The 26759-nt window shown below is 36.3% G+C and overlaps 1 protein-coding gene across 2 annotated transcripts in view; it reads left to right on the top strand.

The window, feature by feature from the left end:
- LOC115209687 (b(0,+)-type amino acid transporter 1) overlaps positions 1 to 26154 on the top strand; it is a 60618-nt gene extending 34464 nt beyond the window's left edge. For both annotated transcript variants that reach the window (XM_029778164.2, XM_036500925.1), the window contains exons 5-13: positions 411 to 536; positions 9390 to 9489; positions 12288 to 12332; positions 14208 to 14331; positions 17437 to 17540; positions 20536 to 20632; positions 22935 to 23084; positions 23946 to 24114; positions 25891 to 26154. In XM_029778164.2, coding sequence (XP_029634024.1) covers positions 411 to 536; positions 9390 to 9489; positions 12288 to 12332; positions 14208 to 14331; positions 17437 to 17540; positions 20536 to 20632; positions 22935 to 23084; positions 23946 to 24114; positions 25891 to 25949 — 974 coding nt within the window. In that variant the 3' untranslated portion in view covers positions 25950 to 26154. The remainder of the gene's footprint in view (positions 1 to 410; positions 537 to 9389; positions 9490 to 12287; positions 12333 to 14207; positions 14332 to 17436; positions 17541 to 20535; positions 20633 to 22934; positions 23085 to 23945; positions 24115 to 25890) is intronic.
- Positions 26155 to 26759: the final 605 nt, after the last annotated feature.

Here is a 26759-nt window from a genome sequence, read left to right as displayed (position 1 = left end):
CTCAGCTTCAAGATTTCAATGATGTGATTCTTTATTTTTGGAACAATATTGTAGGATAGATACGATAGGTCAGATCTGGTTGGTTTGAACATTATACAGATAGAATATTTGGATTGGATATACGTGGCTGTTGCCAACGCCGCCTCGACTGGCTTCTGTGCCGGTGGCGCATAAAAAGCACCATCCGAACGTGGCCGATGCCAGCACTGCCTTGACTGGCTCCAGTGCCGGTGGCACATAAAAAGCACCATCCGAACGTGGCCGACGTTAAACCATGATGATGATGATAGCCAGTTTAAATGCCAAAGAGTTAAGCTGAAAAAACTACTAAAAATTTCTTTAATTAGTGTCAATATTTTTTACTTAATATTTCTATTTTAGTATTTTCTTTTCTCTTTATTTTTAAACAGTATTTATTGCTTTCATCAATGCCACCAGTGTGAAATTTGCAACTAAGATTCAGAATGTTCTAACAATTACCAAGATAGCTGCTATCATCATTATCACTGTTGGAGGCTTTTATTATATGGCAATAGGTAAGTTTCTTATAGTTTTCTATCTTTCCCTGCTTATAGTATCAGTTTAATTTTCTTTTGCCTATAATATTCATAATATTACATCTGTCACATTCTATGTCAAACTGTTTTTCCGAATACTTGTTAAATATTAAGGAACCAGTCTGAAGTTTTACAACAATTGTTTTATGATATATTTTTCTTTCGCAGCAATATTTTGGAATATTGTAAAAGCTGTCAATCTATTATGACAAAATGTAAGAATTTTACTTTTGAATATATACCATATTTTCCAGCATACAAATCGATGTGTAGTAATTCCTTGACTATTGTGGGTGTTATGTTCCAAAACCTCCGACAGAAATAATTAAAATCTAAAAAGATATAAATATAGGCGCAGGAGTGGCTGTGTGGTAAGTAGCTTGCTTACCAACCACATGGTTCCGGGTTCAGTCCCACTGCGTGGCATCTTGGGCAAGTGTCTTCTGCTATAGCCTCGGGCTGACCAAAGCCTTGTGAGTGGATTTGGTAGACGGAAACTGAAAGAAGCCTGTCGTATATATGTATATATATGTGTGTATATGTTTGTGTGTCTGTGGTTGTCCCCCTAGCATTGCTTGACAACCGATGCTGGTGTGTTTACGTCCCCGTCACTTAGCGGTTCGGCAAAAGAGACCGATAGAATAAGTACTGGGCTTACAAAGAATAAGTCCTGGGGTCGATTTGCTTGACTAAAGGTGGTGCTCCAGCATGGCCACAGTCAAATGACTGAAACGAGTAAAAGAGTATACCTGTCAGCCACAGAAACCCGCGATATACTGAGGAGTTCATGATAGAGTGATCTTTGTATATAAAGCAACTTAACATTTATTTTGGCTGCAAATTTTGGTCTGAAAAATTCAATTTGTATTCTGGAAAATATGGTGTAAATTTATATTAACATTTTCTTTCTCTAATATCATTTATTTTAACAGATAATAGTTCCCAGTAATAATGTTCATCTTTTCCACTTCTCTTCACTGTTTCTGTTTACAAAAGGTGTATGATATATATATATATATATATATTATATATATATATATATATATATATATATCTGTAAATATAATATGTGACAATTATTCGGTAGCCAAGATAAAACTCTGAGTTTCGGATGCCGAGGTGGCAGTTATCCAGCTATCGAACGTGGCCGAGGTGGCAGTTATCCAGCCATCGGAAAAACGATAGCGTTTTTCCAATGGCCGGATAACTGAAGAGATGGTGGTGTGGATTTCCACCTCGGCATCCGAAACTCAGAGTTTTATTTTGGCTACCGAATAATTGTCACATATTATATTTACAGATAAATTCCTCTATTTACATAATATTGAGGTCCCTTTCTTTCTTTTTTTATCTTACCGTTTTTACCAATATATATATATATATATATATATATATATATATATATATATATATATATATAATATATATATATATATAATAATAAGAGTAAATAATTTCTTTGATGGTTTTTAAAAAACCGACATTTACTGGTAGATTTCGGCATGTAAATATAACCACTAACGGTAGGAACTTCTATAAAGTTCAGTATATATATATTGTATATAAATAGAAGGGGCAGGCAACAGGTTGCTTAGCCTATTTGTAGAAAATAGAAATAAACAGTCTATGACTGCTGTTTCTAATTTTTTCGGTATGTGGCTAAGCAACCTATATATATATTTTTTTCAAGATAACATAGGTGCAAGTATGAGCTGTGTGGTTAAGGAGCTGGCTTTACAACTGCATAGTTTTGGGTTCAATCACATTGTGTATCAACTTGAGCAAGTGTCTTCTATTATAGCCCCAAGCTGACAGAAACTGTGTGGAAGCCTGTTGTGCATGTGCATCTCTGTATTTGTCCTCTCACTGCTTGATCACTGGTGTAAGTTTGTTTATGTCTTTGTAGCTTAGTGGTTTGGTAAAAAGAGGTTGATAGAATATATACTAGATTTGTGAAGGAAAAGCACTGGGATTTATTTGTTTGACTAAACCCTCCAAGATGATGCCCTAGTATGGTTGCCGTCCAATCATTGAAACACAGAGTAAAGGAATAACAGTGGAATAATTAAGTATCATCATTATCATTTGATGTCTACTTTCCCATGCTTCCGTGGGTCAGATGGAGTTTTACTGAGGCAGATTTTCTACTGCTGGATGTAACTTTCTGTTGTCAATCCTCACCTCTTTCCAAACAAGTTAGTATTTTCCCATAGCTATCACATTTTTCACAGAAAACGTGAAATGAACAATGTTGCTTGCTGATGATGATTCTCATTTATAGCCATCATGTGATGTCTAGACAAAGGTATATACAAGCAAATGCACACATACTCACATGTATGTGTGTGTATATGTGTGTGTGTGTGTGTGTATGTATGTATGTATGTTGAGATAGTTACGGCTGGTTCATAGGGTTACCTAGGGTTTTGTGTACATAAAGTGCTTGGTTTTACACACGTCCCACCAGACCCTAATCTTTTCTTTTGGATTTTTGATTTACTGACGACACACATGTGTATGCACACACACGCACACACACACACAGAGTTTCTTTTAGTTTTCGTGGGACTATATGATGTATAACAGAAAATTTAATTTTCAACTTAAAAGAAATTAACAACAAAAGAAATAAGAACTAAATTCTTTTTTTCTGATTGTAAATTGTCTGCCAAGCTATCCTTACTTTGAGAATTCATTGGACCTTCCTTTCTGCATTCAGTTCTTAAATAGTCCTTTTTTTTAAATAGTCCCTTTTTTAAATAGTCCCTTTTAATCTCTGTGACTTCACTCACTTTTTTTTCAAACTCACATTCTCAACATCTTCAAAACTACACAAGACTTAATCCTTTAACATTTAAACCAGCCATAACCAGCCAAATATTCTATGTATCTTATGCTAAAATTGATCACATCCAATCTCTCACACCTACCCGACAATGTCACTCTAAAAAAATAAACAATCATATCATTGACATCTACAAGATAATGCATCATTAATTCAAAACAATGTAACTAAATAAGCAATAACTAAATAGGCGCAGGAGTGGCTATGTGGTAAGTAGCTTGCTAACCAACCACATGGTTCCGGGTTCAGTCCCACTGCGTGGCATCTTGGGCAAGTGTCTTCTGCTATAGCCCCGGGCCGACCAATGCCTTGTGAGTGGATTTGGTAGACAGAAACTGAAAGAAGCCTGTCGTATATATGTATATATATATATATATATATATATATATATATATGTATGTGTGTGTGTTTGTGTGTCTGTGTTTGTCCCCCTAGCATTGCTTGACAACCGATACTGGTGTGTTTACATCCCCGTCACTTAGCGGTTCAGCAAAAGAGACCAATAGAATAAGTACCGGGCTTACAAAGAATGTCCCGGGGTCGATTTGCTCGACTAAAGGCGGTGCTCCAGCATGGCCGCAGTCAAATGACTGAAACAAGTAAAAAAAAAAAAAAAAGAAGACATTTGACAAAGAAATCTGAGTACTAAAAGGTTAAACTGTTGTGACTCTACAAGTATCATGTATGCTTCATTATAAGATTAGTCATAGATTGGTTAACTATTTGATAGTTTGTACACTTTTTACAATTGGTCTATCATTTAACTGTTGGTATATCATTTAGCACTTGGTATCTCATTTGATAGTTAGATACTGTTTTACAGTTGGTCTATTATTTGACTGCTGGTGAATCATTTGACCATTGGCATACCAACAATCAACTGATATATAATTTTATCTGATTGATAAAATTGTTCTTGCATGATTCAGTCAAAGAAAGAATGGCACATTTTAATACCTCTAAGACTGGAGGTGGAAGATAGGAAGAAACCACAACTCGTGTATTGCTGTAGTAGGAAGCAACATATCAAAATATAGAGTTATCCACAGTTCAGTGAAATGGCCTTTGTGGTTGCAGTAGAGTAGACTCTATTTAAACCTATGAGTATACTTTAGGTTCAAAGCTACAAGTATACTTTAATGGGTGTGATTCCATTTGACTGGAAGATACAAAAGTGGGTGGTTGCATAGTTTTGTGTGTTTGTGGCTGAAGTAGCTTGTTTACCAACTACATGGTTCCGGGATCAGTCCCGACCAAAGCCTTGTGAGTGGATTTGGTAGATGGAAACTGAAAGAAGCCCGTCGTATATATATATATATATATATATATGCGTGCGTGTGTTTGTGTGTCTGTGTTTGTCCCCCTAGCATTGCTTGACAACTGATGCTGGTGTGTTTATGTCCCCGTTACTTAGCGGTTTGGCAAAGAGACCGATAGAATAAGTACTGGGCTTACAAAAAGAATAAGTCCCGGGGTCGATTGCTCGATTAAAGGCGGTGCTCCAGCATGGCCGCAGTCAAATGACTGAAACAAGTAAAAGAGTAAAGAGTATGTGATTGTTTACTTTTAGAATTACATTGTAGGGTAGGTGTGAGATGCTGGATATGGCTAGTTTGAACTACTTGGGCCAGATATAGCTAGTTTGAATGCTAAAGGATTAATTCACTTGGACTAGACAAATCAGTGACTCTTTTGGAAATAATGCTAAATGCTGGAATATACCTTAGACACATCTACAGCAGGATTTCTGCTATGATTTTATCTCTGTGGATAATGGATGAATTTGACATTGCTCAAGGTTAATGTGAAAAATTTGACAAGGATTGGAAGAAAGAGAATCAGTGACATTTTCATTATCTGATGATGATGGTGATGATGATGATTGCTCTCTGCTAAACTTATTAATCTGAACTATTAAAGAAAGAATATAGATATATATATATAGGTGCAGGCGTGGCTGTGTGGCAAGAAAATTGCTTCCCTACAATATGGTTCTGGATTGAGTCTTTCTGTGTGGCCCTGGGTCGACCAAAGCCTTGTCAGTCGATTTGGTAGACATAAACTGAAAGAAGCCTGTCGTATATATGTGTGTGTGTGTATGTATGTGTGTTTGTATGAGTGTGACTTCATCTTGGTGTTTGTTTCCCATCGCCATTTGACAACTGGTGTTGGTGTGTTCTAAGTGACAGCCCCAAAGCAAAAGAAGCCCACATTAGTTATCCTTATCCTTCCATTTACGTAATCTCCCTTGCTCCTGTCCTTCCAGCGAAAGAGATCAATAGAATCAGTACCATTCTTTTTCTTTTATTCTTTTACTTGTTCCAGTCATTTGACTGCAGCCATTCTGGAGCATCCTCTTGAAGTATTTTTGTCAAACAATTTGACCCCAGGACTTATATTTTAGGCCTCTTTGCTGAAGTGCTAAGTTACAGGAAGTAAACACACCAACATGATGATGGGGGGACAAACACATGCACACACACACGATGGGCTTCTTTCAGTTTCCATCTACCAAAGCCACTCACAAGGCTTTGGTCGGCCCAAGGCTATAGTAGAAGACACTTGCCCAAGGTGCCATGCAGTAGGAATGAACCTAGAACCATGTGGTTGGGAAGCAAGCTTCTTACCACACTGCCACACCTGTGCCTACCAAGCTTTAAAAAAAGAAATAATTACTGGTGTTGATTTGACTAAAATTCTTCAAGATATTTCCTCAGTATAGTTGTAGTCTAATGACTGAAACAAGTAAAAAATAAAAGAACAACGTATGTGTCTGGTAGGAAGTTTGCTTTTCAACCACATGGTTCCAGGTTCAGTGTCACTGCATGGCATCTTGGGCAGATGTCTTGTACCATAGTTCCAGGCCAACCGAAGCCTTGTGAGTGGATTTGGTTGACAGAGGCTGAAAAAAAGCCTGTAATATGTATATGTGTGTGTGTGTGTTACTGTCTCCTGGCCTTGATAGTCTGTGATAGTTGTAAATGAGTGTCAGTGTCTTGCAGTGTCCTTCATTACTTTGCCTAGTAATAGGAAATATTACCTTACTTAGAAACAGGTGAGGGTTGGCAACAGGAAGGACATCTGGCTGTAGATAATCTGCTCCAACAAATACAGTTTAGCCCATGCTAGTATGGAAAAAGTGGATGTTAAATGATGATAATGATTATATATATATATATATATCAAATATAAATTAAAAACAGAACACAAAAGATATCGCGGTACACATGTTTCAAGCTTTATAAACAGTCCGTTATTACATCAGTGTATTATTGATATAAAGATGGTTTAAAGCTCTCTTCAGCTGCAAACATTGTTATTCCAAAGAATTTGCGGCTGAAGAGAATTCTTTAAACCATCTTTTATATCAATAATACACTGATGTAATAACGGATTGTTTATAAAGCTTGAAACACGTGTACCACGATATCCTTTGTGTTCTGTTTTTAATTTTATTTGATATATACTCTCTCACCTCTGCCACTATCTGGTATATAGAGGTGCTTACACTTATCAAGTATTCACTCTAAATTTACAGTGTATATATATATATGTTGCATGTCTCTTTGTTTATTTTTATTCTTGTTCAAAAAAAGTCTGTTTTCTATGTTTTTGTTTTTATGTTTTCGTTTTTCATTGTGTTCAACGTTTTTTTGATGTCCTGTACCCATATATGCATGTATATATACATATATATGTAGGTATGTACATATATGTATGTATATATGGGACATATATTCATTTTTTACTGTTTTCAAATATTTTTTTTTGGTAATCCATGGAGAAAAAACAGAGTACAAATCTTTATGAATTTTACCCATCACCTCACCACTTTCAAAAAGCTACATGCTTCCAATGTTTCCCTTTTAGCTTTTTGGAAAGTGGGGAAGTTTCTTCAGAAATATTGTTGTTTATCTGTTGTTTCTAGCATGTCAGGTTTTCTGGTGGTGGTCTGGTATTTTTAAAGTTTACTATTTCAGTAGAATTCTACGCATGTGGGAAACAGACAAAAGTGAAAGCAAGTAGGTGATAGGTGGGTGAGGTGGCGAAAGGGCATTGAGTGTTTCTGTAAGAAAAATTTTAAAATATATGTATTTCCTGTAAGAAAAATTTTTAAATATATGTATTTCCCAGATTTATAAACTCTGTATTTTTCTACATAGATAACAAAAAAAAAAAAGTTACAAATTAAGAGATTGGGGTCAGGATGGTGGGGAGATTAAAATTTTGAAAACGTGATATCTGGACAAAATCATATTAACCCCCTTTTATATGATGAAATAATACATAGTTTGTGATCTTTCTTAAGAACAGAAAGCACTTTCATGCAAACCCATGCAAATCGTACCCTCCCCCTTTCACTTTTAAACAAACAATAACTTCCATTATGCCAGTGGTACCAATTCTGCCCATAAGAAAAGAGCAAATAATACACAGTGCCTGTAGGTCATAACACCCAGGCAACACTGGGATGCATTGCTAGTGTGTGTGTATATATATATATATATATATATATATATATATATATATATATATATATATAATACTAGCAGTATCGCCCGGCGTTGCTCAGGTTTGTAAGGGAAATAACTATATAAGCATTTTTAGAGAGTTACTTCCCTTATAGATGCCAATTCGGGCTTTCTTAGCTATTTCTGTTTTGGTGTCTTCAAGCCATGAAGTCGTTGTTCTAAAAGAACGCTGGTCTCCTTGATAACGCTTTATGACGTTGATTTCCTTACACTCCCTTCCCCACAGCTTCATGAGGGAGGGAAGAAGGGGGAGAAGCAAACAGGTGCAGGTGTGACCATGGATGCCAACTCCGCCGCCATCGACACACGGAAAATTATGCATTAAAATGGAATAAAAAATGATGTTAAATTATTTTTAAAATCGTAGACTCATCGTTGACGCGCGCTAATACTCAGACGGGCTCGATATGAATCACGACTATAAGATACCCGGTTTTGGTTAAACTGCACCGCAAAATGTGGGAGTAGTTAGGAATCTAAATCGAAGGGGACAGACACTCACACAACTACAGTTTTATATATATAGATATATACCGGAGTAAATACATAAATGTGAAACAAGGTGGGAAAAAGAGTACTCAAATACCAGTGGTAGAGTAATATGCTTTATTTAAAGCAGCAGAAAATTCAACAAAACCTGTTACTCTGAGTTTCACGTTCCCATTCATCGGACAGTTTTTGCTAGAATAGAACCGATTCTATTCTATTCTAGCAAAAACTGTCCGACGAACAGGAACGTGAAACTCAGAGTAACAGGTTTTGTTGAATTTTCTGCTGCTTTAAATAAAGTGTATATATATATATACACACACACACACACCTTCGAAATGCGGAGTAGGTGAAACAGGGGCAACTGATGAAGGGAAATATTCTTTATGTTACATGTCTCGTTTCTCTGTTTGTTTTTTTGTTGTTTGAAAAAAAAGTTCATTTTCTATGTTTTTGTTTTTATGTTTTCGTTTTTCATTGTGTTTAACGTTTTTTTGATGTCCTGTACCCATATAAGCATGTATATATACATATATATGTAGCTATGTACATATATGTATATATATATATATATATATATGCATTTATGTACATATCATTTATATTATTATTATACATACATGCATTCATACATACATACCTACATACCTATATACATACATTCATAGATAGATACATAGATACATACATACATACATACATACACACATCACACACACACACACACACATACATAATTTGAAGCATATATTTATAGTTTGAAAGTAAATCCCTGAAAGCTGATTTGTGATTACTTTGCTAATCATGGTTGATTCTAACAAGTAGTTAAACTGCTATGTAAACTCTAATAGCTTTCATTTTTGTGACTGTTCATAATTAATGCAATATTTTATCTGTTACAATACATAATCTTAATCTAATGAAATTGAATTGTTAATTACTAATGAATTACTTTTGATATTTCAGGTAAAGTCGATTTTATTTCTGAAGGCTTTCTGGATACATCTGTAAACCCTTCAGATATTGCTTTAGGATTTTATAATGGGCTTTGGGCCTATGATGGTTGGTGAGTATTCTTCTACATAATACTATTAACTATAACGCTTATTTTATATTATGTCAATAGCTTTTGTTTTATTTTTATTGTTTACTGTGTGTATCCTAGTTTTAGAATAGGCATACTGTGTAGGCTCTGAATTGACACTGCTAAATAGAATGCCTTGCAGTTTGTTTAATATTACCACTGGCATCTTGGGGGATTTTAGGGGAGTTCATTCTGTTGCAAGCATTTAAGCTACATCTCTGGTTTGAGAATACCTTGTGCCTTCTTTCTTTCTAGATTCGGAAGCCTGTAAAGGGTTAGGAACACTGCTTTCCTACCTGACTAAAAGAGAAAAAAGAAATCTATGCAAGGCTTGGGCAGCTATTAAAACACTGTCTCGCAAAACCTGTCCAACCCATGCCAGCATGGAAAAATTGGATGTAAAATGATGAAGACAAGGGTGCTTAGGCATTCTTACCTGATTGGATTCATTAAGTGGATGGTAAACCACCAAACTGCTGAACCATCACGATTTATATCCAATCATTAAAATGATTTATTACAAAGTTATAGCTACTTTGTAACATTGTTTAATTTCATTTTGTATGGCTTAGCTAAGAAGAGAAGAGCAATGTCCATGACTCTTTCCAGAGCCTCTGAGATTGGTGAGGATTAAAGATTGGAAACGGTGAACTATATATCATGAGTTGTTGCAACAAGTATCAGGATACTGTAATATCAAAACTGGAGACTTGTTTGACTATGAGATTTCTGTAGCAGTGTTAGGATACGAACACATTGCTCTGTGCATTAATCTGGACCATGAAGAAAGAGCTTAACCCTTTTGTTACCAACCCAGCTGAAACCGGCTCTGGCTCTGAGTACAAATGTCTTGTTTCCATAAGTTTTAAATTAAAATCTTCCACCAAGCCTTAGTCAAAATTTATGTTCTTAACACTAGCTTAATGATAACCAAGTTATTTTACTAAATTCTTCGTCATATTTAAAGTAATTGAAAGAAACACAGAGCCTCTCAAAATAAATGCGGTAACAAAAGGGTTAAGTAATACTGGGGTTTTCTATGAGAGTTCTAAACATCTCATAGCACGAGTAATTCATCTCTGCTGTTGTTGCTCAATATGGGATAAGCTTTGCTGACCATTGCTATAATACTGAAAGATGTTATATTTTGGAGACTTCTGCACCCTAACACCTGGGTTTATTGGCACCAAGATATTCTTGGTGCAACTTGGTGAAATGCATCTTGGATCTAGCTGCTTGAAGATGAAGATGACTTGCACTATTTAGCTATCATGATTATATATTTATATATAGCAATTTGTGCTTTTAATTCCTGCATACATCTCTACTGACATGGACATGTAATGTGAACAGATGATATTTGTTGGATAAAGAATTGTTAGTGTTTTGTGGTAAAAGGTATCTATGACAGAGGCTGAATAAAGAAAGCTTAGTGAATAGTTGGGAATGTTGAGTCTTAGAGATTAGATGAAACAATATAAAGGTTCTTTGAAAGTGTTCCCCCAATCTGCATTAGTAGGATGATGGTGATAACAGTTCCAGCTATGACTGCTGCATGTTTAAGTTTATAATAATGTCTTCCAATTCTAAAATCAATGTTCTGAGGAAAAAGCTATTGCCAGAGGCATTCTTTTACTCCATTGTTTGAAATGTTGAGCATTATCAAATTTTTAGTGTTCTGATAGTGTTGTGTTGGTCATATTCTAAATGAAATTTTTTTTGAAAAACTGTCCTGATACTGTCAACAGCAAAGTCCCTCTCTGCCAACACAAGAGAATCATTAGTAGTATGCCAAACCTCATTGACATTCCAGTCTTTTAAGTACTGTACATCTCCATCAAGTTGGCCAGAACTGCATCAAGATACACTTGTGAAGGGCTTCTTTCCCTCTTCTCCTCTTGTGCTGGTTGACGCTCTTCAGAGTCAAGTTCTGAAACTTGATCAGAACCACCCAACGCACTGCAGTCCTTCCCTCCCAATATCTCTCCACACTGCAGTCCTTTACTCCCAATATCTCTCCACACTGCACTTAAATGGATGTTAATCATTTCCATGGATGACTTGGTTGCCACTGCAGTGTTTACAGTTGTCATCTGGCCTTTCCTAGACATCCTTTGATACTGTACTATAGTACAGTATTAAGGTAATATGTTTTAGAAATTTTAGTTCTGAAACATATGTGAATAGAAGTTGATTTGATATGGTGTTTAGGTTTCTAGTTCAAATCTACTTTGCATGTTTTTTTGTGATTTGGGGCAGCATACTTAATTTTTACATACCCCAGTTCACCCATCTGTCAGATGTAGTTACCAGAGCATCTTAAGAAATATTACCTTCCATAAATTGGTCTCCTGCATAGTGAGGAATTGGTTATGTATTTCTCTAGCCCTTAACACCTTGAAAGTGTAGCAAAACATAAATCTGTAAAGATTGCAAAGCTAGGATGATTAAAAATGAAGTCAGTTTATTTCAATGATCAAGCAAGATGTGATAAATATGTTTGTCTAAAACTTTCTAAATCATCCTCTAATATAAGACATTCGAGGGCACGTAAAAAGCACCCACTACACTCTCGGAGTGGTTGGCGTTAGGAAGGGCATCCAGCCGTAGAAACATTGCCAGATCAGACTGGGCCTGGTGCAGCCTTCTGGCTTCCCAGACCCCAGTTGCACCGTCCAACCCATGCTAGTATGGAAAGCAGACGCTAAATGATGATGATGATGATGATGAATGTTGCATAAATCTTAAAGAATAAAGAAATATATTGCATTATGTTGCAGGAACAACTTGAATTTTGTCACTGAAGAATTAAAAGACCCTTTCAAGTGAGTATGAATGAAGTATATTAAAATTCTGTTGTGTCTGGAGAGAGTCATTTTCTTTTTGTGCCTTATAATGTAACACACTCACTGGTGAAGTTTCCACTTATTTCCTATTTTTATTTTCCTAAACTTTTCGTTTCGTCCTGCAACCTTTTCAATAGTCTTGACTCTCACTGGTGAGTGTGTTACATTATAAGGCACAAAAAGAAAATGACTCTCCCCAGACACAACAGAATATGTTTCAACACACGAACTCATATAAAGAATCTTGCAAACCAAATCCAAAAACGAAATATAATAATAATAATAATAATAATAATCATCGTTTAATCATCATCGTTTAACATCCGTTATACGATGATTAAACGATGATTATTATTATTATTATATTTCGTTTTTAGATTTGGTTTGCAAGATTCTTTATATGAGTTTGGAAATTATTGTATACAGTGCTCAGGTGCACCACAACTTGTCAGAAAGTGTGTATATATTAAATTAATTCTCTGTTTTGTTAATTTGACTTTGATTTCTCCCTATGACTGTTTCTTAACTATCTTTAGTGATACATAATGTTATATTAAAACCCCAAAATCATGTTAAATACAGTTACCCAGAGTTTCCTGGTTGAAATAATAATTCATTTTGCCATTTTTCAAGCTGAGAACAAGACCGTTTATTTAACAAGATTTGTGGTTTTTATTATTACATTGCCTGACAACCGATGGTGGTGTGTTAATGTCCTCATAACTTAGCGGTTCGGCAAAAGAAACCGATAGAATAAGTACTAGGCTTACATAGAATAAGTCCTGGGATCGATTTGCTTGACTAAAGGCGGTGCTCCAGCATGGCCACAGTCAAATGACTGAAACAAATAAAAGAGTATATTACAAATTTAAAAATTTTATTTATCTGTTCACATATGTCTGTGGCTATTACACTGAGGTTGAGGTTACTTGTAGAATGACTTAAAATTCAAAGTTTGATTTTTAGAATGGTGGTATAAAACGATCCCAAATTCTTAGGGTAAATTTTAGGATTTAAAGGTCGTCTTATACACGGAAATATACAGTAGGTGCAATACTAAGGCAATATTGTTGTTTTACATAAAAGTACAGCAATGTATCAGCTAGCATGGATTTTGAAAGCTCTGTGCAGCAGAGTCATGATATTCCCTTCAGAAGGTGGAAGTTGATACTAGTTTATAATTCGTTTTGCTTTCATGTGTACCTACAGTATTGTCTCAGTAATACACCTACTTGCATAGCATTCATTATTATATCAACAGATCATTAACCACTTGAAACAACTGTGAAGATAAGGCTTGATTATATCATGTAAATTATATATGCTGCTTTTATATAAATATCTTCCTTACACCTGTTATTGTTTGTCTCTACTTCAGGGGTTGGTGATCTGGGGTAAATTACTCCAAGTGGGGTAAAAATGAAATTCTTATAGGTAAAATCTTTATATATAAAATTGAAGTTGTGTGTGTGAGACTCTGTCTCCTCCGATTTAGATTCCTAACTACTCCCACATTTTGCGGTGCAGTTTAACCAAAAGCGGGTATCTTATAGTCGTCATTCATATCGAGCCCTTCTGGGTATTAGCGCGCGTCTATGATGAGTCTACGATTTAAAAAAAAAATTACCATCTTATTTCCACATTTTTAATGATTTTTGCTCGGGTTATATAAGTGAAGTAACTCTCTAAAAATGCTTATATAGTTATTTCCCTTATAAACCCGAGCAACGCCAGGCGATACTGCTAGTTATATTTAAAAACTTAATGAGAAGCTGAAGTCATGAAGAAAATGGGTTAGGTACAATTCCAAATCTTTATTCTATCTTGACTGTTTTATTGTATTTTTTTTTTTAGAAATTTACCTCGTGCTATTATGATTGGAATACCTACAGTGACATTTTGTTATATATTGGTCAATATTGGCTATTTTACTGTGATGTCCAAAGAAGAAATACTCATGTCCAATGCTGTGGCTGTGGTATGTATTTAGAAATCTAATTATATTTTACTAATTAATTTCACCTTTTTAATTTGTTGGTAAATGTCACACCCCACCCCCATCAATTCATATTCCTCTTAATAAAACATACAATATGATATCTTGCTAAGTGCAAATGTGGCTTTATGGACAATTTTTTCTCTACTATAGTATTCGGGATGAAACTATGTTATAACAGAAGAAATTTAAACTGTGCTCTTATATATATATTCAATTATATATCATGTGACTGACCAGGCTATCAGATGTTGCTACACATTGCTGGTCACAATGCGGTTCGCATTGTTTTAGCCTTCAAATGACGCCACCCAACTGGCTAAGTGAGCAGGCCAACAGAAGAAAGAGTGAGAGAAAGTTGTGGTGAAACAGTACAGCAGGGATCGCCCCCCCCCCTGCCGGAGCCTCATAGAGCTTTAGATGTTTTCGCTCAATAAACACTCACAGCGCCCAGTCTGGGAATTGAAACCGTGATCGTACGACCGCGAGTCCACTGCCCTCACCACTGGGCCATTGCACCTCCACATACACACACATATATATATTTAACCCTTTTGTTATTGTATTTATTTTGAGATGCTCTGTTTCTTTCAATTATTTTAAATATAACAAAGAATTTAGTAAAATAACTTAGTTATCATTAAGCTAGTGTTAGGAACGTAAATTGTGACTAAGAATTGGTGGAATATTTTAGTTCAAAACTTATGAAAACAAGACATTTTACCACAGAGCCAGAGCCAGTTTTGGCCGGGTTAGTAACAAAAGGGATGGCATGTAAAAAGCACCATCCGATCGTGGCCCGTTTGCCAGCCTCGTCTGGCACCTGTGCCAGTGGCACGTAAAAAGCACCCATTACACTCACGGAGTGGTTGGCGTTAGAAAGGGCATCCAGCTGTAGAAACACTGCCAGATCAGACTGGGCCTGGTGCAGCCTTCTGGCTTCCCAGACCCCAGTTGAACCGTCCAACCTATGCTAGCATGGAAAGCGGACGCTAAACGAGGATGATCATGATGATATATATAAGCTGTGCAAAGGAGGCAACTAATGGGTTTTCAAAACTAGTTTGGGGGAATTAATGAAAGAGATGTTGAATAGTGAAATGTTGTTGAAAAACATTGGAAAAAAAAAATTATGAAAAATCATTGGGTGGGGGTAGGGGAATGGAAACTTATTATTTTTGTAATATATAAAAAAGTAGGAAGTTTTAGATGTATTGGTTATGTTATGGCTATAGTGTTTTGACTAGCAAGCTTTCAGTAAGTAAATTAGCTTCCTAATACTGCAGAATGTGTTGTGTAGTTAGTGGCTGTGTGGTAAGTAGCTTGCAAACCAACCACATGGTTCCGGGTTCAGTCCCACTGCGTGGCATCTTCTGCTATAGCCCCGGGCCGACCAATGCCTTGTGAGTGGATTTGGTAGACGGAAACTGAAAGAAGCCTGTCGTATATATTTATGTATATATGTATGTGTGTGTGTTGTGTGTCTGTGTTTGTCCCCCTAGCATTGCTTGACAACTGATGCTGGTGTGTTTACGTCCCCGTCACTTAGCGGTTCGGCAAAAGAGACTGATAGAATAAGTACTGGGCTTACAAAGAATAAATCCCGGGGTCGAGTTGTTCGACTAAAGGCGGTGCTCCAGCATGGCCGCAGTCAAATGACTGAAACAAGTAAAAGAGTAAAAGAGTAAAGTCCAATGTATAGAAATAAATTTAATGGATGATGTAATAGAAATAATGTAATCTAGGATTGAAAGTATAAGAAATAAAACATTTATTTACTTAATCTCATGTTGCGCTGAGTGGTGCAGTGAAAGCATGCTGGGCCTGTAACCGATAAGTCTGTAAATTGAAACTGCTCACCGCAAAGAAATGGATACTATTTTTGATATTTATACATCGCAACTGAGTTGTCTACATATATACCAACCACATACATGATACATTTATATATACCTTCAGGTGTTGGTACAAATTATATGATTCATGGTGGCGAGCTGGCAGAAACATTAGCACGCCGAGTGAAATGCTTAGCAGTATTTCATCTGCCGCTACGTTCTGAGTTCAAATTCCGCCGAGGTTGACTTTGCCTTTCATCCTTTCGAGGGTGATTAAATAAGTACCAGTTACGCACTGGGGTCGATGTAATCGATTTAATCTGTTTGTCTGTCCTTGTTTGTCGTCTCTGTGTTTAGCCCCTTGTGGGTAGTAAAGAAATAGGTACAAATTATATGATTCAATGGTCTACTCTTCTATTACACCACCGCTACCATCAGAGTCAACAACAGCGATCGCTTGAGCTGTTAGAAACAGCAATCAAATCTACCACAAATGATATTCACTCCTGTTAAGAAAGGAAAGGACACATCAGATAACATTGTGTTAAACATATCACAAATTAGACAGGGTAGCTATGGCTAGGATGCCATAATTATATGTCTGTTTGATCAGGACTGACCTGGGGTTAAGAGGTCACCAACTGGGGTCAAGAAGCCACCAATTGACTAGAGTTACACCAAAACCCAAGTAGTGTAGTGGACAGAGATGTGAGCAGCAACAGGACTTTTTGCTTAGTATATAAGATAAATTTCGAGGCGCAATGGCCTAGTGGTTAGGGCAGCGGACTCGTGGTCACAGGATCACGGTTTCGATTCCCAGACCGGGCGTTGTGAGTGTTTATTGAGCGAAAACACCTAAAAGCTCCACGAGGCTCCGGCAGGGGTGGTGATCCCTACTGTACTCTTTCACCACTCTTTCTCCCACTCTTTCTTCTGTTGGCCTGCTTGCTTAGCCAGCGGGGTGGCGTCATTCGAAGGCTAAAACAATGCGAACGCATTGTGACCAGCGATGTGTAACAACATCTGATGGTCTGGTCGGTCACGTGATCACGTGATATAAGATAAATAAGTGAAGTATATTGAAGCCAGCAATAGATCTTAAAGTAAATTAAAGGTAGAATGAGGACAAGTATTTCAATATTGTGTGTAGTAAATAATATAAGATACATGTAAATCGTCCTTTATGTTGTCAACTACATTGTAGTCATATGTTTGTAGTTAATTACTTCAGATATCCTTATATTTTCTTTAGGTTTGGGGAAAGAAAGTTCTTGGAGTAATGGCCTGGATCATGCCTGTATTTGTTGTACTTTCCTGTTTTGGTGCTGCTAATGGCAGCTTGTTTTCAAGTGGCAGGTAAAGAAATATAGTGTAATCTGTTTTCAAATATCTAACAATGTATATGCTTTAAGTTTGATACATAAATTGCGGTTTTGAACTAATACTGCTTCTGTTGCCTATCTTTTATGTTTTTCATTCATTTTGACTGCAGCCATCCTGGGGCACTGCTTTGAAGGGTTTTAGTCGAACAAATCGACCCCAGGACATTTTTTTAAAAGCCTAGCACTTATTCTATCAGTCTCTTTTGTTGAACTGCTAAGTTACTACGGCATAAAAATGCCAATACTGTTTGTCAAGCAGTATTGGGGGACAAACAGATGGAAAAACACGTGTGTGTACATACATGCATGCATACATACATACATACATACATACATACATACATACATACATACATACATACATAATTATTATTATTAATATTATTATTATTATTATTATGGCTGCCCCCTCGTTATCGAGTATGGCCATTGCACGAAGCTTAACTGTTACTGGTGCTGTGATCGAATGTGACTTTTTAGCCCAGCTAAAGATCTACAATGTCTTATACAAAATTGGCAACTAAAACCTTTACTGGTAATAGCCGGCTGTAGTTGTAACTGGGCTTCATGTACCTTCGCATGTTGTTTAAGTCCTCTTGCCGAATTACACTCTCTTCCACATGCCCGACAGATATGATTAGTATGGTGTGTTACACCACCACCAGTGGCCATACATACATATATACATACGTACGTACGCAGGCACGCTTGAAACAAGTAAAAGAGTTAAAGAAAAGAATATGCCAACTGAGTCTCTTCCTTTCTTAAATAATTTCTACATTTCTATGGGATTTTAAGAAATAAACTAAGGAAAAAAATAATTTGAAATTTTGTGCTCTTAGAAATAATCACCCACCACATCAAACTGTCGTACAAAATGCATTTTTGAGACTGTAAAAAGTGTAGCTTGTCAGTTGGATGTAATAGGTGTTGGTTTGAAAGTGTATTGAATTCCAAATTATTTTCTTTTTTTTAGTTCATAGAAATGTTCCATACACTACATTCACATTGCAAATTGAAGACAGTAAAGCAAACCAGTACACAAATATATTTAGCACAATCACAGATTCCATGTTTAATCAAAATTATAGATATAACTGTAACAATGTACAAACGATATATTGCTTCCATTTTGGACCATGCCATTCCTACCTGGGCTTGTAATCCCTCCTCAGTACAAAGGTGTTTTAAATCTATTTTTCCTGTTAAAAGTAGAGGTTAGTTTCACATCACATGATGGTGTACATCGTTCACCCTCTAAGACCAGCACAAAAAAATCCCAAAATATTAAAAATTAAAGATCACTTGTACATTCAAGGAACAAAGAGATAAAATGTATTTAGTCGGTCAGCGATGTGTGTAGAGCAGTGGTTTTCAACCAGGGTTCCGTGGTACCTTAGGGTTCTGCCAGTACAGTCCAGGGGTTCCGCAAGAAGTTACAAAACTGCTAAAATCGGAAGTAATTTTTAATTCTCCTGTGCAGATATGTGTGCATAAGACTATTAAATTATTGCAATGGGGTTCCTCGAGCCAGTGGAATGTTTCCTTGGGGTTCCGCTCCAGCAAAAAGTTTGAAAAGCACTGGTGTAGAGAATTAAAATAACTGATGTAAAAGATTGAGATTTGCAAAAGATTCGGTTTCTGATCTGGTGGAATCAATATGGGAACAAAAAGAAATTAACATTGAAATCATCGAGAAATGACTTCAAATGGGAGGCAACTCTAAATAAGCCAAAAAACAAAGTATTAGAGTCGCCTCCCTTGCTTGTTCGACGCGAGTTGGTTTAGTCCCAAACAATTTCCCTAACCAGCGCACTTAATTCTCTGGTTATTTCTAATGTTAAAATATTGGAAATAATCCAACAAACCTTTTTAACGGCTCTTTATAATTAAATTATCAATATAATATAAAAACCGAACTCCTGTTTTGTTTAGTGGTACAGTGGCTGTAATGTCTAATCCTTCATACGATACAAATTGCAGCTACTCACCACATTCACATGCAACATAATGCATTCAATCTTATGCACTTCAGACACTATAAAACCATTATCCAAACGTTGAAGGGTGCTTTTATGCAGCATACCACCCTCAGGTTCTCATATCTTCCAAACTGCCATTGATCTATTACATAATACCTCCTCTCTTCCGTTTTTTAATCGTGATAACTTTGAAAGCAATACTCCCAAAGAAAAAGCCTTCCAATCAAATGTTAAACCCTCGTTGTTACTCGTAGTAGTGGTTGATGATGATATTTCTGGCGATGTTGCTGTTAATGATGTTAACCACGTTCGGATGGTTCTCTTATGTGCCACCGGCACTGGTATCACAGCTACGATTTCCATTGATGTTGATCGATTTTGATTTTGATTTTCGACTTCACTTGCCTCAACAGGTCTTCACAAGTAGAGTTTTGTGTTCCAAGAAGGAAAGGTATGCATAAGTGGACTGAGGCCATGGGTTATGGCCTCACTTGTTCTGCCGGGTCTTCTCACGCACAGCATACTTCCAAAGGTCTCGGTCTCTAGTCATTTCCTCGGTGAGACCTAAAGTTCGAAGGTTGTGCTTCACCACCTCGCCCCAGGTTTTCCTGGGTCTACCTCTTCCACAGGTTCCCTCAACCGCTAGGGTGTGGCACTTTTTCACACAACTATCTTCATCCATTCTCACCACATGACCATACCAGCGCAAACGTCTCTCTTGCACAGAAAAGAAAACTAGAATTGGAGTTAGTGTGGTAGAATCTGGAACCTGCATGAAGCTGATGATGGTGTATGTTTGTGTGAGATAGAGAAGAGAGAGAATGGTGTTATGTGTAGGAATGTACAATCTAATATTTTGGGTCTTGTCCTTTGCATGAGAATGAGAAGAAAGCAAAAAGTGGTATAGTCTCATGAAATTGTAGGTAAATAGAAATGGTTGAAAATCTACACATTAAAAAGAAGAAACCTATTTGACTTTATTTTCAGATTAAACTTGGTTGTAGCAAGAGGTGGACACTTGGTGAAAGCCCTCTCATTTATCCATGCGAAACGTCTTACACCAATCCCATCAATCATTTTCACAGTATGTATCTTATTTTTTTTTTTGTTAGGTTTATATTATAAATTTGAAATACCGTAAATCCTTGAGTATAATCCACACTTTTTCCCCAAAATTTAAAGGTCAAAATCCCTAGTGCGTACTATATACGAGGTTAAAAATGAAGAATTTTTTCTTAGCAATGTCCGAGTCTCTATTTGCTGTCGGCAATGTTTATTCAGACGCATTTTGTGATGTCGGGCGTGAAAATACCTTAAGCTAAGCCTGAAAGCAATGAAGTCATAAAAGAATCATCCATAACTTGCAGAAAGTAACATTTATTAAAATAAAAGTATTCAGAACACAGAATAACATGTAACAAAAACAATTTGCAAGCATATTTACATTCCCATATAACAGTTAAGAACAGCATTATTATTGTATTATGCATGCGTGGAAGTGTTTGTTCGACTAGGTGCTGCTGGTTTAATTACATACGACTCAAGTTAGAGAAGGGGTGCTTATTATACACAAGGTTTAGGTTTTTCAGAGGTACAGCCCCATAAAAATCCCCTGTGTATTATACTCAAGGGCAGACTATACTCGAAAATTTATGGTATTCAATAGAATGGTTTGAAAATTTTTGAAAATTATACTTGTGACTGGTATTTAAGGGGATTTACATAAGGAGATTTACAGTAAGCATGTAGAGAGATGAAATGCTCTGAAATGATTTGCTTAGACATCTGTGAATCAGTGAAGGAGCCTTTATATGGTTACTTGACTTGTTAGAAATAGCAGCCAAATCTGTCACAATTGACACATTTTCTTTATAAGAGTTTATCCAAAGACTAAAGCTTAATTAGAGTAGAAGCTTATCTTGGATTTTGAGGTACTTCAAGTGATTAAGAGTGCAAGATTTCTCCATGGACAGGATGCAAGTCCATTTCAGAATTAAGCCCATCTTCTGGTACAACTGGTGCTCCTTTTTAGTTGAGTATACTGGTACAGTGAAGTGCTTTGCTCAAAGACACAATATACTCTTTAGTACAAGAATAGAATCCATAACTTTATTATTGTGCATCTAAAACTTAGTCACTAGGTCACACACCTTCACACTTTATAAAAAAGGACACAATGGATAAAGATACACTATGTTTGGTGGAGAGGAAAAAAAAAGGCTTGCTAGAATGTTTTTGATTATAGTTCTTTATCAGGGCCAGCTTGGGGCCTAAAAACATCAATATAAATTAATGGAATAAAGCGTTACTGGTACAGAGAGGTTCATTTAAATACATTACTTCCTTGCGCTAAAAAAAAATTCATATTAATCAAGTTATTGATTTTTAAGATAGAAAGAATACAAACTTGCATATCTTGGGAGCGTGCATAGTTGATCTAAACTAACTGCATCATAATGTCACCGTTGGTGATATTTTAACTCTACCGTTTCTGCTATATACTCTTCTTTGTGTTCATTCTGGCGAAGTTAAACTGACCCTTCGTCCTTCCAGTCATTAAAATAATGTACCCTTTCAGGGGAGGTGACTCTCGTTTTGTGTTCTTGATTAATCTCCCTTTATAATCTAAATTTTTCCACTGTGTAATGTATTATAACGTGAAATGTAATGTTTGATAAACACACTTTTAGTTTCGTAGTGAAATTTTCGCTTCAAATCTTGATGGAGTCATAACTTACAATGTATCTCAGGCATTTTAAAAACTTGACGGAGCCCATCCTTCTCCAGAGAGACATACAGAAAAAAATTAAAGACTACTGTAAAAACCCATGTAATTTGCACACCTATGTAATTTATGCAGGTAATATTCAGGATAAAAATTGTTAAATAAAAGCTTCAACTCACGTAAAATTCGCACCCAAGAGTTTTCAGACAAACACAGACACACAAACACACACATATATACATTTATACGATGGGCTTCTTTCAGTCTACCAAATCCACTCACAAGGCTTTGGTCGGCCCGAGGCTATAGTAGAAGACACTTGCCCAAGCTGCCATGCAGTGGGACTGAACTCGGAACCATGTGGTTGGTAAGCAAGCTACTTACCACACAGCCACTCCTATGTCATTAGCAAATGCTTCGTGGCACATCCTCTGGCACTTTACCGTCTGAGTTCAAACTCCCACCGGGGTCACCTTTGCCTTTTATTCCTTAGAAGACAGTATAACGGATAATAGTATTGGAACTCTGTGGGAGTTTTAGATTTAGAAGTTGAATCCCATCATGAAGCTATGTATATATGTCATGTTCTAATCAACAAGTAAATGATACACAAATTATGTTTTTATATATTGTAATAATGACATTTTATTTTATTTTGCAGACAGTTGTTGGTATTTTTTTAATTATGGTGTTTGAATTGGGTAATTTGATTGAGTTCTTTAGTTTTACTGCTTGGATATTTCATGGCCTTACTTGTCTCTGTGTAATTATTCTCCGCCGTACACAAAAGGATCTTCACCGACCATATCGTGTAAGTTTTCACAATTCATTTTATATACTCTGTATCTGGGGAATAAATACACTAGCTTATAACTAAACTATAGTATTGTATTGGTAAGCATAACAATAATATTATAACTTTCTTTATTGGCCACACCACAGGGCTGAACACAGAGGGGACAAATGCAATGAAGAATTTTTAACTGAATGAAGCAACCTCAGTATTTAATTTTTTTTTTTTTGGTAAACCTGGTACTTATTCTATTGGTCTCTTTTGTTGAACTGTTAAGTTCCAGGGATGTAAATACAAGCCAGTTGTCAAGTAGTAGTGGGGAACAAACACAAACACACATACATACAATGGGATTTTTCCAGCTTCTGTCTATCAAATCCACTCAGGATTTCAGTTGGCCTGAGGCTAAGGTAGAAGACACTTGCCCAAGGTGCTATGCAGTGGGACTGGACCTGGAGCCATGTGGTTGGGAAGAAAGCTTATATATATTTCTTTACTGCCCACAACGGGCTAAACATAGAGGGGACAAACGAGGACAGACAAAGGGATTAAGTCAATTACATCGACCCCAGTGTGTAACTGGTACTTTATTTATCGACCCCGAAAGGATGAAAGGCAAAGTCGACCTCAGTGGAATTTGAACTTAGAACGTAATGGCAGACGAAATACGGCTATGCATTTCGCCCGGCGTGCTAACGTTTCTGCCAGCTCACCGCAAGCTTATATATATATATATATATATATTTATTTATATCTTCACTAAATATGCTTTATTTCAATATAGACATACTGTGTATTGGTTATGTTCCTAGGCATAATTTTACTGAAAAAATTATTGATATTGCATAGTCTAATAATATCCCTTTTTTTTCTCTTTAGGTACCAATATTCGTGCCAGTCCTTGTTATTCTTGGATCAATCTATCTGATTGTTACACCAATTATCCTAAATCCAAGAATTGAATTTTTGTATGCATTTATGTTTGTGATCAGTGGTCTTCTTGTCTATTTCCCATTTATTCACTACAAACTGAGATTCCCTTACATTAGTAAGTTACTTCATTTTCATATATATATAATATATTTCATTATACACTTCTTCTATTGTTGTTTTTGCCACTTTATATTTCTACGCTTTTTCAGGCACATGTTCTTCTTGTCTGATACTATATATTTGTTCCTCCTCCTTGTCTCATAATCTTATGTAGTTTATATGTGATTCTTATCTCTGCATAAATGTGTGGTCCCACCATGTTGTCCAGCCCATGCCACCATGGATCATGGATGTTACATGATGATGATGATGATGGTTTCACTAAATGTATCTTAGTCTGGGAAATCATCAAATACCACAGGCAGCCTTTAACTTTTTCTTTCCAAAAGATTTTTAACCCAATATTTATTTGCTGTTATTCATATCTTTATTTACTTTGCGATTCATCATTCCTAAAATGAATGATCTATTCATCTATCTTTAATCTTTTACTTGTTTCAGTCATTAGACTTAGGCCATGCTGGGGCACCACCTTGAAGAATTTTTAATTGATTTGATAAGTTGTTATTAAAACTGAAAGATAAAATGATGATATCAAAATGTATTGGGTCGCGTGTAAGGATGGAAGGAGTTGAAGAGGAACTGAGAACTATTATATTATGATCCTGAAACAAACATCTTTACGGAGTGTACTGTGTGTATGTAGTTTATCATATGATGGACTCTCTCATTCAAGATGACATGAGTGTTCAGCTTTTGCTGAACGATCTGCACAAATTATTTATTTCATCATCATCATCATCGTTTGACGTCCGCTTTCCATGCTAGCATGGGTTGGATGATTTGACTGGGGACTGGCGAACCAGATAACTGCACCAGACTCCAATCTGATCTGGCAGAGTTTCTACAGCTGGATGCCCTCTGAGAGTAGTGGGTGCTTTTACGTGCCACCGGCACTAGGGCCAGTCAGGCGGTACTGGCAACGGCCATGCTCAAATGGTGCTTTTTATGTGCCACCTGCACAGAAGCCAGTCGAGACGGCGCTGGCATCGGCCACGTTCGGATGGTGCTTTTTACGTGCCACCGGCACAGAACATCCTCATGCACCTCCAGCCAGACAAGCTTTTCATCCACACCTTTCTCCTGTGCAATGACATGCATTGGCTTGTTGGGATTGGTGTTCTGATGGCATCAGATCTATTTCTTTATTGCCCACAGGGGGCTAAAAATAGAGGGGACAAACAAGGACAGACAAAGGGATTAAGTCAATTACATCGACCCCAGTGCGTAACTGATACTTATTTAATCGACCCCGAAAGGATGAAAGGCAAAGTCGACCTCGGCGGAATTTGAACTCAGAATGTAGCGGCAGACGAAATACGGCTACACATTTTGCCCGGCGTGCTAACGTTTCTGCCAGCTCGCCGCCTTCTGATGGCATCAGATCGTTGATTGTGGGTTTTCCTCTCTGCTGTTATTTTGTAGTTGAATCCTGAATCTTCCAGTTCCTTTCTTGCTTTTACCATCATTCTTCTGCTGACGTTGAGGAAGTCTGAAATCTCCTTGTTTGTCCTTGCAGCATGGATTCCAAGACAGACTCCATGTCTGTTCCACATATTGGAAGAGGGTTGGGTTCGAAATTTTCCATTAGTCTATTATTCTGCAAAAAAAAAAAATAAAATAAAGCAAAAATGGTTATTGTTTTTAAGAAAACGACTGACAACAAAGTAAAAAAAAAAAATGTATAAAATTAATAGTTGAAAATTGCAAATAAATACTGTCTGTACTCAAATGTATAATAACATTTATGTATAAATTGATATTTTTTCAGATGAAATTACTGAAGTTGTCCAAAAAATATTGCTGATTGCTCCAATTCATGCGGAATAAGTTGAAGACAATAAATGACAGGACTTTGATCTCCACGGAACATCATATCAACTTCACAGTTCTTTAACAGTTTACATATATATATGTGTGTGTGTGTGTGTGTGTGTTATACATATGTTTATATTTATATACACTTGAAGGATGCTGATATCTGAAAGATTTTGATTATTTTAATGATGCCTTTTCCTAAAATTGTCATTTAAAAGAAAAATAACGTATCGTAAGATGAGCGGCTTACTTAATTACCTCTGTGTCTTTGAAAAATTCCATATAATTGAACATATTGTTGATTACCTCAAAAAAAGCATTCATTTTCAAATTAGCTATTAAAGTTATGTATTGACTATATACAAGGGACTGTAGTAGTCCCGGCATTTTGGTAAATGTTAAATGCATGCAGTTGTGATAATTTCTGTGTTGCAAATATTGACAGTTGTAAAAGCAAAAGAACTGAATTTGTATTCACAAAGATAATCACTTCTGACTCCCATGCACAATATTTATATATATATATATATATATATAATATATATAATATATATATATTAGAGGGAAACCACTATGTGGACACCCATATGCTAGAAATAGATCCGCAATGGTCTTACCACTAAGAAATGTACTCAAGAAAAATTTAGCAAAACAGCCCAAAAATGGTAAGACATAGCGGATCTATTTCTAGCATATGGGTGTCCACATAGTGGTTTCCCTCTAATATGTATATAATACCATTTTACTCAACCTTCGGTTTTTTTTATATGCTAGACCACTGGTGTGAAATCGATGTTAATTAAATTAATATCTAATTTCTCA

Source organism: Octopus sinensis, linkage group LG3, assembly GCF_006345805.1.
Source record: "Octopus sinensis linkage group LG3, ASM634580v1, whole genome shotgun sequence".
NCBI classification, from domain to species: Eukaryota; Metazoa; Mollusca; class Cephalopoda; order Octopoda; family Octopodidae; genus Octopus; species Octopus sinensis.
This window is presented reverse-complemented; position numbering and strand designations above follow the sequence as displayed.